The sequence below is a fragment of the Primulina huaijiensis genome, chromosome 14, assembly GCF_012295235.1.
Source record: "Primulina huaijiensis isolate GDHJ02 chromosome 14, ASM1229523v2, whole genome shotgun sequence".
In the NCBI taxonomy this organism is placed as follows: domain Eukaryota; kingdom Viridiplantae; phylum Streptophyta; class Magnoliopsida; order Lamiales; family Gesneriaceae; genus Primulina; species Primulina huaijiensis.
This window is the reverse complement of record NC_133319.1, coordinates 6,374,897-6,391,342: the sequence shown is the minus strand read 5'-3', so window position 1 is coordinate 6,391,342 and position 16,446 is coordinate 6,374,897. Positions and strand designations below refer to the sequence as shown.

At 33.9% G+C, this 16,446-nt stretch overlaps 3 protein-coding genes across 3 annotated transcripts; 1 reads left to right on the top strand and 2 right to left on the bottom strand.

Annotated features, from left to right (window-relative positions):
- Nucleotides 1-287: 287 nt before the first annotated feature.
- LOC140956861 (photosystem II 5 kDa protein, chloroplastic-like) lies at nucleotides 288-736 on the top strand. The gene has a single exon (XM_073413764.1). The coding sequence runs from the start codon at nucleotides 344-346 to the stop codon at nucleotides 644-646; it is 303 nt and encodes a 100-aa protein (XP_073269865.1). The 5' UTR covers nucleotides 288-343; the 3' UTR covers nucleotides 647-736.
- Nucleotides 737-1,295: 559 nt separating this feature from the next.
- LOC140956860 (calcium-dependent protein kinase 8-like) lies at nucleotides 1,296-5,667 on the bottom strand. Its single transcript, XM_073413763.1, has 9 exons — nucleotides 5,468-5,667; nucleotides 4,511-5,056; nucleotides 3,760-3,883; nucleotides 3,510-3,653; nucleotides 2,788-2,940; nucleotides 2,567-2,682; nucleotides 2,284-2,451; nucleotides 1,936-2,166; nucleotides 1,296-1,766 (listed from the first exon to the last, which is right to left on the bottom strand). Exons 2-9 carry the CDS (start codon nucleotides 5,009-5,011, stop codon nucleotides 1,611-1,613), a joined length of 1,593 nt encoding a protein of 530 aa, XP_073269864.1. The 5' UTR covers nucleotides 5,012-5,056; nucleotides 5,468-5,667; the 3' UTR covers nucleotides 1,296-1,610.
- Nucleotides 5,668-7,529: 1,862 nt separating this feature from the next.
- On the bottom strand, nucleotides 7,530-10,027 carry LOC140956712 (uncharacterized). Its single transcript, XM_073413567.1, has 2 exons — nucleotides 9,717-10,027; nucleotides 7,530-7,853 (listed from the first exon to the last, which is right to left on the bottom strand). The coding sequence occupies exons 1-2, from the start codon at nucleotides 9,973-9,975 to the stop codon at nucleotides 7,606-7,608; spliced, it is 507 nt and encodes a 168-aa protein (XP_073269668.1). The 5' UTR covers nucleotides 9,976-10,027; the 3' UTR covers nucleotides 7,530-7,605.
- Between the last annotated feature and the right edge of the window lie 6,419 nt (nucleotides 10,028-16,446).

Sequence of the window (16,446 nt, the reverse complement as noted above, 5' to 3'; positions counted from 1 at the left end):
TACTTTTCAAATAATGTTTTGAGGTTTGGTAAAATGTTTAACGATTTTATGATTCAATAATCTATTTTGGAATCAAGAGCTAAAAGTCTCAAAATTAAATCGTGCTTCTACTGAAAATTTTAAGGATAAAACAAAAGGAATTTGAGGCCATTCTATTCGTAAGTAAAGGCCCCACGAACGACCAATATTTTCTTCCACACATGGCACCACACAACTGGAAGCACTTGTCAATTCAAGATAAGAAAATGGATCACATTTGTATGAATCACTCATATTATAGTGTGATATCCATCAGCACACCCCATTTTTAAGTACCAACACACACCCCATCTGTCACGTTGCAATGGCTTCCATGACTATGACCGCCTCCTTCTGGGGTGGCTCCGCAGCTGCCAAGCAGCGACCCGCCACTCCCCGCCGTGGCACCTTCATGGTGAGAGCCTCGAAGGAGACTGAGACAACGAACGAGAAAGAGGAGAGAAGCAGCACTAGGAGGGACTTGATGTTTGCTGTGGCCACAGCCGCAGCATGCTCCGTTGCTACAGTTGCGATGGCGGACGAGCCCAAGCCGGGGACTCTGGAAGCCAGGAAGAAATATGCTCCTGTTTGTGTCACCATGCCCACCGCGAAAATTTGTCACAAGTAATTAAATGCTTTATATATATCTTGTTAATCTTTCACCAATCATGATTCTTGCAAAACCTACTTAATCTTGTGCTTATTGTGTTCTTGGGCATATTTCGAGTTTTAGTTTGATGCGAGAAGTGTGGATAATTCAAATCAAGAACTGAAAAACAGGGGCACTCGTTCAATTATCAGTTCCAATTTCCAAATATACAAAATCCTAGCCGTTGTGCTCAGGAGAGTAACCAAAACAAAACAAAACCAAACGGATGAAACTTCAAATTTTCTCTTTGTGAATCAACTGCCCCAAACGCAACATCTTAAAACTGGTGACGCTCCAATCCCCTCAAGGGAGAGGATAGACGCAGTCTCTACATAATGTAATCTTCTATTCGAATTTCAGTACCAGAGGGATGGGTTCATCATAGTTCATGGAATATGTAACGAACCAAGGTTTATTCCCACCTCTACTTGGGGCTCGAAATCAATCCCAGAAGATCATAAATTGAAGTGCTTAGCCTCATAAAAGTAAAATGTTTCGCTCAGCGCCAACTTTAGGCTGAAATTTTGTATTTCTTGCTAAGTTTGAAATAGTGACGGCAGGACACAGGTTGCATGATACAATAGTAACACAAATTTCAATTCTCAATCAGGAATATGTCTCTGCGGTGTGATGACAAATGAGAATCAAGTTAATATTTTAAGATATAGCAGACATTAGTCCAGAGTTTACATATATACAGATAATGTTTACACGCTTACACTTCCAGATAATTGAGAATTAAACAACTCGACCTAAATACAGACAGTAAACGAACGCCTCAGCCTGATCATGCTAACGAGTCCTCTAGTTCATGGAGAGGAAAAAGAAGTAAAAGGTAAAGAATGAAAAAGCAACTCCATATACTGCAATGGAAAGAGAAATATACAAGGGAACAGCCCTTTTAGGATCAAATGCCCTGTTTAAAATCTGTGGCCTTGACCAGTTATCGACCATCGTTAGCAAAATGTACAGAACCATCCCTCATTAACTTCAAGCTAAGACTGTTGAATCTCTCACGAGAATACTGTCTCGATGCTTTTCTCCAGTCAGTGCCGGCCTTCATCATTGCAGCAAATTCTTCGTAACTTATGCGGCCATCCTGCAAATCAAAATTATGAGACTTCTGACAAATAACATACATGCTACAAGCAGATACGGGAGGATCCACGAATTCAATAGTGAGGGGCGGAAGGTACAAGGGAGGCAAAATGGGGCATAAAAATCATCAAGGAAGAGCATATATGCATATATATGCTTAATAAACGCACCTTATCTGCATCAACATCATGCATGATAGCACTGATAACTTCCTCGGTATTGGCATCACCATCATCACTCAAAGCATCTCGAAGCTCTTCAATCTCTATATATCCACTCTTGTTTCGATCAAAAAAGGAAAAAGCCCTGTGTAGGTGCTCATCGTTGGCCATCTTTCTAAGATGTACGGATACCGCAACAAACTCCCCATAGCTCAAAGTTCCATCTCCATCAACATCAGCCTGTGCAATATAGTCCCCAAAGGGCCGAAAAAGGACAAGTGACAGAACATTCAAACAAAAACCTTACATAAAGTAAAATCAAGAACTAAAATGGGTATCATGAAATATAATTCTTACAGCTTCCATTAGAATCTGAAGATCATCATCGGGGATCTGATGACCAAGCTTGTGCAAACCAACTCTAAGTTCTTCAAGGTGAATTTTACCCTTCTTCCCTGAGTCCATCATCTCAAATGCTTCCTTAAGTCCAGCCACTTCCTCCACCGACAAGTGCTCTGCCACAACCTGCATGTGCAAGACAATCCCAGTAAATCAACAAAGAAATCTTTATTTAAAATATGTTCCCCTTTCGGAGGGGATCGAATTATCATGCTGAGGTATGTAGTCAAGTGTGATGTACCTTTAGAGCCTTTTTCTTGAGCTTATTCATCATAGAAAATTGTTTGAGCCTTGATTTCACGGTCTCACCCAGTGATACATTTGGTGCCTTCTTCGCATTTTGTAACCAAGGATGCTCTGCATTCAAATAAGTAAAATCTGTGAAAATGTACTTCTACTTGGTCTCCCCATTCATTATAAGCACAAAACTTCAAGTGTTTAATACAGTTAAAAAAGAATCACCGAGAACTTGCTGAGCTGTATAACGCCGGCTGGGGTCTGGATCAAGCATTTTTTTTACGAGATCTTTTGCATTATCAGATACCTTTGGCCAAGGATCCCTTTTAAAATCAACTACAGATCTAATGATTGCTTGTGCTACTCCTTGCTCAGTTTCTGCACAATCATAATATGCCTTCTCAGAAAATTAACTTAAAAAATTACAAATGACCAGCCAATACGACTAGTGGATGTACCAGCCAATATTGACTTTGGAAGTCTGCTTTTGGATGAATAAATTCAACACCTTAGACAAATAAACCATGAGCAAACCACTCGCACGTGTCCTTGCTCTATTTTGGTCTTTTACCATTTCCAGGTTAAATTAAGACGGCACAAAACTTTGCATTTAAATCTAGAAACCAATTCTAACATCACCATATAAATTTGAATCTTTATGCTTTCTATGCATAATATTCACTCACGTGTTAATATCTTTAGCTATTTAATTTCTGTATTTCAATTGTGTAAGAACACTTTAACTGAATCACGTAAATTGCTTGTAGCTTGAAATTCTGGCACCAACATCTAATGTTTATGGTATTGCATATTATATGACAGCTTAAGTAGACTTCTATATTAATTTTGAACTTTATTTCACTACGCCTTTGCCTTGTAGCCTACACCATTTAGTACATTATCTTAAGACTTGGAAACAGTAGCAGATCAAAATCACCACAACTAACCTGCCCAGAAAGGAGGAACACCGCAGAGTAGAATATAGAGTATAACTCCGGCACTCCAAACATCAACCTCAGGGCCATAATTTCGTTTTAGAACTTCTGGAGCCATGTAGTAAGGACTTCCAACAATCTCATTGAACCGTTCACCTAAAGAATCACAAAATAAGACAAAGAGAGAGAAATAAGATGTTAGCTCCAGACAGACAAGGAAAAGAGGCCATGAAAACACATTTAGATGATGACGTTTCCGTACCATGTTTGAAGAAAACAGACAACCCAAAGTCAATAGCTTTTAAGGGAGCTGTTTCCTTCTTATTAGCAAAAAGAAAATTTTCTGGTTTGAGATCACGATGCATCACTCCATGCTGGTGGCATATCTAGTTATAATCAAGAAGCAACAAACTAGGAAATAAGTAAGACAATCATACCCATGTATGTGGTAGAAACTAAAAAGACAAAAATAAATCAAGATAAATAAACTAAGAAACATATGATCGTCTTTTGCAAAAACATAAAGGATGAACAAAACGAAGAAACTCAAATGCGGCACCTCCCAAATAAAGAAAAGCCATGGTAGAAAAATGTTACAGTGCACCAACCAGATCCAATAACAAGTCTGAAAGAATAGGCATGCTCCAGGACTCACTCTAAAGAAAAAAAATAACACAAAATAGGATGCATGAAATTATGAAGCTTGTTTACCTCAAAATATATATATATATATATGAAGCTCGCGTTGACTGAAACTTTTGATGATTGAAGGTCGAATATGTAATCGGTATGCAAATAATAGTGACATTATGTCCTGAATTGCAAGGTTTTAAAGCTAAAGTTTCATGTGGTACAAATTAGTTCTCATGCAAGCGACAAGAGTACAAAATAACTCATGAAAAACAAAAAAAAATCACGGAACATAAACTTCCATAGACACATCATATGAAGACAAATGAATACAACTTCAAGTCATTCCAATTGAACTGAAATCATTTTCATTGCAATTTAACCTGAACAACTTCCACGATGGTCTTCATCACAGCTGCAGCTGCTCTCTCTGAATAGTGTCCCCTTGCCACAATCCGGTCAAACAATTCACCACCTTCACATAGTTCCATGACTATATTTACAGCAGTATCATCCTCATAAGTGTCCTTCAAGCTAACGATATTCGGGTGCTTAGGCATATGCTTCATGATCTCAACCTCCCTTCTAACATCATCAATATCCACAGATGTCCTGAGCTTCTTCTTTGGTATCGACTTGCAGGCGTATTTTTCACCAGTCTCCAATTCAGTGCACAAATATGTGATCCCAAATTCACCTCTTCCGAGCTCCCGTCCAAGATCAAATCTTTCACTAATATCGCGTCCAGTTGGATCTTTCAACACAACAAGCTTGTCCGTAACGCCAGAGCGATGATTTCCACCATAATCAATTGAAAAAGGGTTCGGTCTATTCTTCTTTTTCTTCTTCTCAGAAAAACCAGGAGTCGTACAGCAATTTCCCATGATTTAGAACAATCTAATCTTATGCTTAGAATAAAAATATAACCCCTGAGAATTTATCAAAGTACACCAAGAAATCATGTCAAGAAAAACTCGGTCCAACATTTCAGCTGCCTAAATAACAGGAAAAACCAATAAAAATATATTACTACCAAGCTTCGTAACACGCTGTACTCAGATTTGACCATATTCCCAGAAAATGGAAATGAGATAATTGGGGGGGAAAAACTATCTTCAACGGTAAATAAATTTGTATCCCGTGAAGGAAATCTCCAAAACAATTCATGAATCATTTCATCTGACCATAGAAGAAAAAAACACAACATAATTTCCCTCACATGTATACAAACCCGGAAAGAATTAAACTACCAAGAATCAAAGGGAAGCCAGAGGCCATGTCACAAAACAATAAAGCAGAAAAAGAATAAAGATGCAAGGATATAAGAATAGAACCCCCACCTGGAATGTACAGCTAGCTATTCTTCGGACTCTTGATCATGGAAAAAGAAATGAGAAATAAAAACCTGAGATTTGAAATGAATGAATCGGCGAAGGTGTGAATCCGCCATGTGAAGAGAGAGAGAGAGAATCCCAATAATTCTTTAGCAAGGACTTCTCTCTCTATTTTTCATATTTCTTCCTTGTAAATTTGTATTTTCAACACACACCAATTTAACTTTAAAATAAATTAAATTGCGTTCTGAATTAAACAATATGCAAATTATTAAAATTTTAGAAAAGGAAAGTGGTTCATACTCTACTTTTAATTATTCAAACTTTGATTTTTTTTTTATCAAGTATATCACTGTTGATTTTTTAAGACAGATCTTTAAATCGATTCGGTTTATAAAAAATAGTATTTTTTATGTTCAAAATATTATTTTATTGTAAATATTGACTGCATCAACTAATCTCATAAATATAAATCCGAATAATCTTGTTTTTCCCCCTAAATTATGCTTTTTCTAAACCATGTGGTAACAAAAATTGTAGTTTAGAAATGGATTAAATGGGGTTGGAAAAAAGTGAGTGGATTAGGAATCTTTCTTAGTCATTTCGTTTATCCTACCAACTATTTTGTCACCCAATATCATTTCACATTTTATTAGAAATAACACCAATTTTATTATTATTTTTTCTATAAAAAAAAGGCCCCATCAATAAATACCTTGATATCATGGAAAACTACGTGTCACGCCACGTAGTATATTATTTTAATTTTTTCATGTTATAAAATGATGATATTTGTTTTTCTTGAATTTATTATATCTATACTATATATTAAGAATGTCCCTAATAGAGACAAAATAGACACTAAAATTTTTTCCCAAATTTGCTCTTACATAATAACAATATTACATTTTTATTTTTGTTATTTTTTTTAAAATTTAACAAACACTTTTTTTTTAACTTTTGTTTTTTTTTTAAATTTCAACCATTCAAATAACACTTTAATCCTTCGATAATTTACCAAATTTCACTTTAGTCTCTCGATAATTATAAAAAATATTATACACACGCGGTGCGTGTGCAGAATAACTAGTAGCCTATAACATCACGGGTGGGTTTTTAATGAATGAAAAAGTTATGTTTTCCCTATCCGTCTCGATGGGCTATCAAATCTTTGATTTGTCGAACACTTCTAGAAGCAAGCTACACGTGTACATATAGCCCTCCACTCCCAAATGTTGTCGATCACACAAGAGAAGTCAAATCTAGATTTTCTGAATCGATTGATTCAACGCCCATCTCTACAGTTGATTTTGTTGATAGAGAAATTTATAGTTATTGATTTGGTAGATAGAGAAATTTATAGTTTTTATTAACGGGAAATTGGTCTTCAGTCTTCAGTCGTCGTTTTTTTTTGTTTTCAGTCCCTGAGTACTTTTTTAGTACCACATTTCCACATGAAGTGTACCACATTTCCACATGAAAATGTATCATAATTTGTATGACATAGTACCACAATTTTGTGGGTAGAGAGTGAACCCAAAAAAATGTTTTGATTGGAGATTTTTCACCAACTTCCACTTTTATTAATACATAACGATTTGAGTGTGTGCCGATTTTTTAAAAAACTTTAATTGATTATGACAATACAACTATCATCAATCTTTTAAAAACTTATTAGATATCCGACATCGACTGACAAAATTATGGTGTGAAACATAAACATCGACAATTCTTTCTCTATGAGCTAGCTTATGTACAATACAAACTACAACATAAAAATCCTCTTTGAATTATTTTTTTATCCGAAATATATTCGAGCCGACACTAAATGTTTTTTTGTCTATTGTGTTTCAAAAATTACCCCACAAGAAATAGAGAAAATAGGTGTGACGTAGACCGTGGTAGGGATTTGTCTGAATTGATTGTTATTTTGTGACTACGTGTGAGCAAATACTTGCACACGGTTTATTTATTTGACGAAATTTCCAGAATTGAGCTATGTATTATCTTGTCTGATATATTTTTGAACTACTAGTTCAACTACATTCAGACAACACACAAACACAAGAAAATGATAACGAGATGACTGATATTCATACTAGCATGAAAATATACAACTCAATTAACCATTCAAATGTACATTTTCACCGGACGACGGGGATTTCTGGGCTCGAGTGCATTTGCTGCAAAACTGTTTCTTCATCGGCTTCTGTATTACTAGGGGCGAAAACCGACTTCTCTCCATCTATGGATGGTTTTATGACTGTAAGGAATAGAACATTGTAAAATATGCCGAAAATAAACAGAACGGTAGCTGCAGATGCCAAAAAGGATCCTGATATTTCGGGTGCTTCTTCAGTTACCCGGGAAGTTGCTTGTTTAAGGTCCACGGCTGAGATAATACAAAGCAAAAGGCATCATATTAGCATGGGATAAGTCATGTCACTTAGATATTGAAAAGAATATTTTATTCCTAATTAATCTTTGTCTTTTATTTAAATTAAAAAAATAAGAGTTTTGTATTTCTAGACTAATTTGACTTGATCTAATAATAAGATTTATTCCTAGACTTGGTTGACCTAATATAATCTTGGTATTTATCTACTATGATTTGTTTTTGTTATTTATTTCTAAGATATAATATCTTAGATTGGAATAGAGTCTTATTCCTAATAAACTCTTGTTTCCATGTTTGTAGGATTTTGTTCTTATGGAAAGATAATTAGATCAAGATATGAAAATTTATTTATATGGAATATTGAGAGAAGAACGAGACGGCTTTGGAGAGAATCTTTACGCAGCTGTTGGAGTTTTTCTGAACTTGCACAAGTTCAGTATTGGAGATTTTCGTGTAAAGACTTTGTGTGATTGATTCACAAAATTTTCGTGTTGCTGATTGGTATTGAAGACACATGCCGAACAACACTGACGCAGAGTGTTGATCGAAGAGTGTTCTTCTATTGTTTTTAAGCAACTTCGGTTTACGCATCTAGTTTTGAGTTTGGTTGATTCTGATACATTTTAATTCTTTTTGAGTGTCAAAGAATTTGGTTTTGTTATTTTCACTAGTATTATTTTGGTGTAAACGATTACATATTTTTCTAGTGAATTTTTTCCATGATTTATTGCACAAGGATTCGTACTTGTGCATAATTTAAATCTGGTCTCTATTTATTCAAGTTATATTTACGTGTTAAATAATCAATTTCCGCTGCATGTTGTGTGCTTGTGGTGACAACACCAGAATACAACACTAACTTCTGATACGTACAATATGTTAATTTCCATTACGTTTATGATCAAAAGCATCTTTCAAATATCATCTTCAAATGCAGGTAGTACGAGGCAAAGATCACAGTAGCAGCTCAGCTGAACACAATGAAGCATATGCGTGCGTCATGTTTTCCAAAATGTACCAAAAAATATGTTGAAATAGCCAAAATCCCGCTCCACTGCTCTTGCATACGATCATCTAACTACGTTACAACATATAGTACAAGCCTTTGACAAACAATACATCAAAGTAAAAGACCAAGATATTTTCAGCTTTCGAGATGGCCATTGAAGTATCAAAGCTGAAAAGATCGAGATAATTTCAGCTTTCGATCCGCAAAAAGCTCATGGCCATTGAAGTTCAACACAAGTTAAATATTCCCGTCAACTACGCAAAAAACTCAAGGCCATTGAGGTACAGGTGAATCTGCAATAAAATTCGATTCTCCACTTCTAATCAAAATGAATTGATATGTGAGAAGTGAGAACACTCCCACATTGTTATTCATTATATTCTATGTTCTTCTCTCATTTCCTAGGCAGTGACACAATGTGTTCAATTATCCATCAGCCTTGATTCCAAAACTTGTATCTCGCTAACTCAACATGATTATTGTATTATGAGAAAGTGATCAAAATCGGTAATTTCTCCATGCTTATATTAAAATTTTCCAACTGAAGAAATGTGATTGATCAGTGGAGAACCCATATTTATATAACTCAGGGCAACTTGGTGCATCTCAGAATTACGTACTATTTTGCAACATTAAGGCGTAAAATTTGAACAATTTTCAGTTTCTGGTTGGATTTTCGCCCAAAGGGTTAATCCATGATGTAAAATCTCGCTTGTGTGATTGCTTGAGCCTTGCTCCAACTAATCCATTAGGATGAAGAAAAGCTCAATCAAAGTGTGTCAATTTCAAATAAATTAACACGAAGTCCAATCGAGTAATGATCAATTCAATAAAATACTAAAGAATACCTCTAATCTTTGGTGGGTCAACCTGTTTCTTGGAGAGAGAGAGCAGCTGTTCATCAAGCTTTCTCAAAGCTTCCCGGGCCTTATCCGGGTCGAACTCGAACTCCGAATCTTTCTCCACAGCACGAAAACAGCCATTTCTTCTTTTCATCTTCAACTCCTTGACTTCAAAAACCCTGAACCCATATGGAATTATCAATATTTCCTGCTTGTATCCGGAAGAATATGGGAGGAGGAGCGGAGAGTGCCTAAGATGAATCATTTGAGGATAAAACTACGGCCTACGGGTGAGGAACGATCAAGAGCAATTATCGCCTTTTTCCATTGGGTTGGAATCCATTTATACATGAATAAATTGGGCCAGTGATAAAAGGGCTAACACCAGAAATGAGCCCATCTTTTTCTTGACTTGCCAGGCCAGAATGCAATCGAGCTTTTACGAGCTCAAATTTCTGACGTTTGTGTTTATAATCGACTCGAATTCGACTATTATTTAACAAATATGTTCATGACTCACAAATTTATTTAAATTTTTATTTTTATTAAATATAAATAAATTGATATAATATATTATAAATTTAAAATATTCATTAGAAACTAAATTATATATTAAGAAAAATATATAATATTGTTATTAAGATTTATAATTTTATTCTAATAAGTAAATTTAATTTTTTATAAGTAAAATGTAGATTTATAAATCAAATATTAAAATTATTTTTTATCTAAGAGCGATTCATTGGCCTAATTATTTTTTATCTAAGAGCGATTCATTAGCATACTAACGAATATATTCATGAGTTAACGAGCCAAATATTGTAAAACTTGAGTTTGATTTATTTATTTTAAAGACGAGCTTTTAACGAATCGAAGTTCGAATAACTCCCGAGTGATTTTGTTAATTTACATCCCTAGTTGCATTTCATATACTCGATTATAAAGTTGTAAACCTTATACTATTGGATATATCGAGTTGATTGACTTATGTATATGCTAAATTGTTATACGGATATGTAGAAGACCCAATATTGATTCTCGAAGATTTTACGCAACCACAGTAGGGAGATCAATTAGAGTCGAGCTACATTTTTAAAAAAAAATAAAATAAAATACAATTATTGTTTCTCTATTCAATTTTTTTAACTTTTTTTTATACATTATTTTCTGTTTAAAATAATTTGTAGAATAACTATTTTAATGTAATGGTGAAATTATATTAAAATCCCGAAAATATCCCTTTTTACATTTTTTTTCTATTCAAGATATCTCCAAATCAATTTCAGAAAAATTAGCTAAATACATATATGTAAGAACCTTCATTTTTTTTTATTTTTTCCTCTAATTAATATAATTTTATGTCAATTTCAATTTTTCTCGATTATTTTGTAAAATAACTTAATTAAACTAAATATATAATAATAATAATAATAATCATCATCATCATCATGATATATATATATAAACCGATTTTGTTCATATTTGAAAAGTTCCCGCCAAAAAATTGCGATAAAAAAACATATTTTAGTATTAATGTATAAACTTATTGCTTTAAATATTTGAAAACAAATAGTAAATAAATGCATAATTAAATGTGAATTCTTTTAAAGTCTTTTAAATTTACTTTTTAAAATTTAAATTTGAATTTGATGTCTTTTGAAAATATAAACTATAATTAAATGTCTACATTGGTTGATCATTTCATTTAATTTCGGGTAATGTTTCAGTTTTTGTTATTTTTACATATTTAGTTATCATTACTTCTATCATATTATATAAAATATAAATTTTTTTAATATAATATTACGTTTTCTAAATTTTTAAAAGAGTATCGTCATGAACTTTGATATATTGACTGTCCGTAAATTTCTATTATTATTATTATTATTATTATTATTATTATTATTATTATTATGTATTTAAATTATAATTTTAATATAAATATTTTTAACATGTTATAAAAAATAATTAAATTTTTAATCAAAATTTAATAATCTTATAAATGACACTTTTGAATTTTTAAAAAATATTTATTTATTGTTCAAAATTTTGATAGACAAAATAATATATGATTTTTAAATATATTTTTTTATATTTTTTGTTATAAAAATTCCACTCAATAAAGAAATCAATTTAACGGCAGAAGATTGTTATCCTCACATTTGTGAATGAAACGACCCTCGTTTTTTAATTTTAAAATTCTACTATTTTTTTATAACCATTAATTCGAAAACCAACAATTAAAATAACTTAACATTTCCATAAATCAAAATACTTTAACATATTAAAATCTCAAGTGCAAAAAAACCCCTAAATCATCAATTAACCAAAAATCATACATCGACCTTTAACAAGATCCACTAACATCAAAACAAAGCATAAAATCTCTAATAAAATCCTTAACAAAAATCCTTTAAAATTTTTAACTAACAAGCTAATGCGGAAAATAAAGTCCCTCGGGAGTGTACTGTCGTACTCGATCCACTCAAGCGTCAGCGTCTCCCTCAATAACATCATCACCTGTAGCATTCAAACTGTTAGGATCGATTTGGGGGAAATCGTTGAGCTACAATAGTTCGGTTCTTGAAATATTGAACATCGATGAATTAAATCGAGTTTGATGTTCAAACCAAGCGGAAGACACTCGAAATAATCCTTCGTAGAAATCGATTAAATATTTTGTAAAGCATTTAAAATATATGCAAGTTGAATGAGTAAAAATATTTTAGTTGAAGCATTTTATCAAACACTTGGTATACAATATTTTGGTATTTGAAGAACACACAAAATGCTTCAACAATACATCTTAAAAACTATGAAAATAATAAGTAAATGCAATAAACAAATAGACACAAATTTGTTTATGGATATTCGAATATTTCAAATGCTCCTACGTCACCCCTTCTTCCCCTTGGGAATGATCAACTAGAAAACTTTTATTTATACAACTCCTTGTACAAACACATTCTGTTAGGACTTACGCTACTGCCTAACTGAACTCCTAGCACTCAAGATTGTAGGCAGCATATCACAATTAGCAAATTGTTTAATGTCTCATATGCAAAGACTACAAACACAATGTTTTACGTCTTTGTGTAAAGACTCGCTCAACTAATATTTGAAGTCCAACTCTCTTGTATATGTGTAAGTGATTGTGTGTGAGGAATTTATCATTTACAGTGTACATCTCAAATGTATCTTCACACAAGGCTTTGTGCTCTCAACTAGCTGATTCCTTCATGCTACTTGTCCATACTTTGAATCATCTTAAAAAGCTCTTGTTTGATCTTCAAGATGTTGTAATTATAAGCCCTAACAATGATATATATGTTAGACACAATAATATGACTGTTCGGAAAGTTTTTGTACTGTTTCTGAAATTGCAACGGTCAAATTCGCCTCGCTGAACATTTTCCCGAGTGGTCAACTCTAGTCAACTAATTCAGTTCAACTGATCTGGTTCAGTTCAACTGATCTGGTTCAGTTCAACTGGTTCAGTTTAGTTGGTCAGCAGCTTGTTCAGTTCAGTTGGTCTGCTGCTGGTTCAGTTCAGTTCAGTTGGTCTGGTTCAATTCAGTTTCAGCTGGTGTGGAGAAATCAGCCTAGTTGATTTCGATTTGTGCAGAACCAGTAAGTTCATCGTCATTTATCAGCATCTTAAGCTTTGATTCAGACTTTAAATTCTGTTGATGATTTGTAGATCATCGTCTTATCTTCCAACGCATACTGAATCGCCTCATTCCAATAACTGAGCTGAGAGATATGACCAAATACTGCAACTGCTCAAACCCAACTGATTGCTGTTTTCGTGCAATCAGTTCGGTAGTTCAGCGATCAGTTAGTCCTTGATAACATCCTATTTTGCCCAACTGAGGTGAAATATGACTTGTTTCAAATTGAGTTTTTTGATCAGTCCAGTTGGCGGGTTATCATTTGAATCATCCAGCTAAGAGATATCATCAAAATACCGAAGCTTTCAAGAAATTCAGTTTGTGCAGAATTCAGTTTCAGTTTGCTTCTTGTGTTAATAACTTCACACTTGAGTAAATATGTTAGAAACACAATAACAAATTTTGTTAACATCAAAATCAAGATTGCGAACATGAAATGTTCCAACACAAACCTAGTGAGTCTAATGACTCAGCACATCCTAAATATGAGTAACAAATAATACATATACAAGCACATGCATTAAATCATACTTTTATTTAATATAATTTTAAGCATAAATAAATCATAAAATCGTAAAACTTTGCATCATTTATCATTTTGGGTGAAGTTTGATCTTTTAAAGTGACTAGTCTTTTATCCTCTGGTCGACTGATCAGTCTTAGCTCACCATTACGCATGGGGATGGGCACTAGGCACCGTCGTAAAATATGGAAATACGATCGTCGGGCTCTCTGTGGAGCCTTGTCCCATAAACGGGTTCCCTCTAGGGTCTTTTCCCTCATGATATCCCCATAAAATTTTAAATTCACCGTTTTTTTTTAAAACGGATCCCCACATATCCTCTAATATCTTTGTCACAATCAATTCACATCCTTCAAAATATTTTTTTTTAATCATAAAATATCACGGCTTTCCAAAAATAGCATTTTAACAGTAAAAACTTTACAGCTTTATCATAAATCATAAAATATCATATTTTCAACAAAATCATCATTTTATATAATTTATCATGCGTTATGACCCTTCGGGACGTTGCCAAGCCTTTTCGTACTACCCAAGTGTAAAATGACCGTTTTGTCCCTAGACGTAAAATTTCTCGATTTTGACTTTTTTTCTTACTTTTATTGATTCTAGAACATCCCCAAATAATTATTTAAGTTTAAATTAAATTTTGATATTTTTATTTGACGTAAATTCGAGGATTTCGATTTAATTCCTTAACTACCAATTTGCGAAGCGTTTATTTCTCAAATTAACTCAAACTTTAATACTCTTTCTAAATTTTAAATATAGACTTTTTATACCTAACATACCCTCGTGAACCATGAATCAACCCCCGGGACCATGGTTCGACCCTTTTCTTTCTAGATCCTAAAATTCTAACCTTACCATATTCTCTCGAGCCCTCTTGAGTTTTTCTCGAGCCACACTCGAGCCACCTCGAGCCATCACTTGACTAGACCTCCTAGGGACCCAACCGAAGCCCCTTGGACCACGCACGAGCCCCAGCCCACGCACGACGCTCATGCGCACCAGCAATAAGAGCCGCGCGAGTTCCCTTGTGTTTGCTCGGGCCACCATCGAGCCAGCCTGCACCAGCCCCTGACACGACTCCTAGCCATCCTACTTGGACCCTATTGGACCAGCCCTGAACCGCCATGCCCTAGTCACGAGCCCCCTTGGCCGCAGCCACCCTGCGCGTGCATGGGGGAGGAGTCCCAATTCGTGTGGACTCTTCCCCAGCCTATGAAATTGAGTCCTAGCCCTGCTAGGACCCTTCCAAACCCTTGACCACATCCAGCCCAGCCACCTAGCCGAGCCACGCGACGCCCTAGCCCCAAGCCGAGCCATCTTCTTCTCGGGTGGTCAAGGAAAACCATAGGACTCTCCACCTCGGACATGCTCGACTTCCAGCCTTCGTTTCAACCCTTAACGACTCTTTTCCCGTCCCTTAAACACCTTCTATTGGCAACGTGTCCTTATGAATCATAATGTTAAAGAAACATGCATAAAAACATCAAAACTTTTGAAAATAAACGTCATATCGTTAAACCATCATGCGTAAATATTTTTCTTGCAAAAATAATTAAAACATGCATATTATGGTTTGAATGATGCGTCAAAGGGTTTAGAAAACGTGCCTTTGTGTTGTAAAATGCTCGAATATATGATCGTCGGCGAGAGGCACGAAGAGGAACGAACGGGCGACGAAGAACCCTAGCTTTTCCTCCTTGAAAATTTCGAATTTTGGTGTGTGTTGTGTGTGCTGGTGTCGGCTGCTATGTGGTGCAAAAGCCTATATTTTTGATTTTATAGATTTTAATTTGCATGATAATGAGCTTGGGTTTTGGGCTTTCAAGTTTAGAAGTGATTGGGTCTACTCATCCTAGGTAAACTAGGCCCAATAACACATATTTAATTGAAAAACAAAAGTCTATAAAAAAATTTCAAAAATAATGCATTTTATATTTTAAAAGTCCCTCGTTTGCCCAAAACCGACTTCCCGGATAAAATCGAGTTCGTTTCGTAAAATAATTTGAACTCTATCATTTTTAGAAAAATTTAATCATTTTAGTCATATTAATAAGCCTTGAAAATATTTATTGAAAAATATTTATTTTATCTTTGTCGTCTCCAGTCTCCTTTCCCCAGCCTATTATCGGATATTTGGATAAAATCTTTCTATTTAATGAAATCATGTCATATAGTCATTTAATCATACCTTTAATCATATAATATGCATCAAGTAAGCATTTAAAATTAATTAAATCAAATAATTATATAATTTAATTCATTTGCATGTATGTGATTTACGTAAGTTGATTTTGGACATTACAATGAGCTATATCAAATTATATAAATATTTTTAATATAATATATATTATAATAATATTCAGATTTTAATTTTAGTAATTATATTATATCAATATTTTCAATAAATTTTCAAACACTAAAAATTATAATTTACATAAAATAACACTTTTGTGCACCGCATGAGTAAAATACCAGTAATCTATACTACTAAATAATATATAAACCTCTTAGAGTAATTAACTTGATCATT

Excerpts from the sequence above, each read along its gene's own strand:
- LOC140956861 (XM_073413764.1), top strand. The coding sequence starts at position 344 with ATGGCTTCCATGACTATGACCGCCTCCTTCTGGGGTGGCTCCGCAGCT.
- LOC140956860 (XM_073413763.1), bottom strand. The coding sequence starts at position 5,011 with ATGGGAAATTGCTGTACGACTCCTGGTTTTTCTGAGAAGAAGAAAAAG. Across the intron at positions 2,452-2,566 it reads TCAAGAAAAAGGCTCTAAAG|GTTGTGGCAGAGCACTTGTC; the intron begins GTACATCACACT and ends TTGCACATGCAG. Across the intron at positions 2,167-2,283 it reads TTCAGATTCTAATGGAAGCT|GCTGATGTTGATGGAGATGG; the intron begins GTAAGAATTATA and ends TATATTGCACAG.
- LOC140956712 (XM_073413567.1), bottom strand. The coding sequence starts at position 9,975 with ATGATTCATCTTAGGCACTCTCCGCTCCTCCTCCCATATTCTTCCGGA. Across the intron at positions 7,854-9,716 it reads TGACCCACCAAAGATTAGAG|CCGTGGACCTTAAACAAGCA; the intron begins GTATTCTTTAGT and ends GTATTATCTCAG.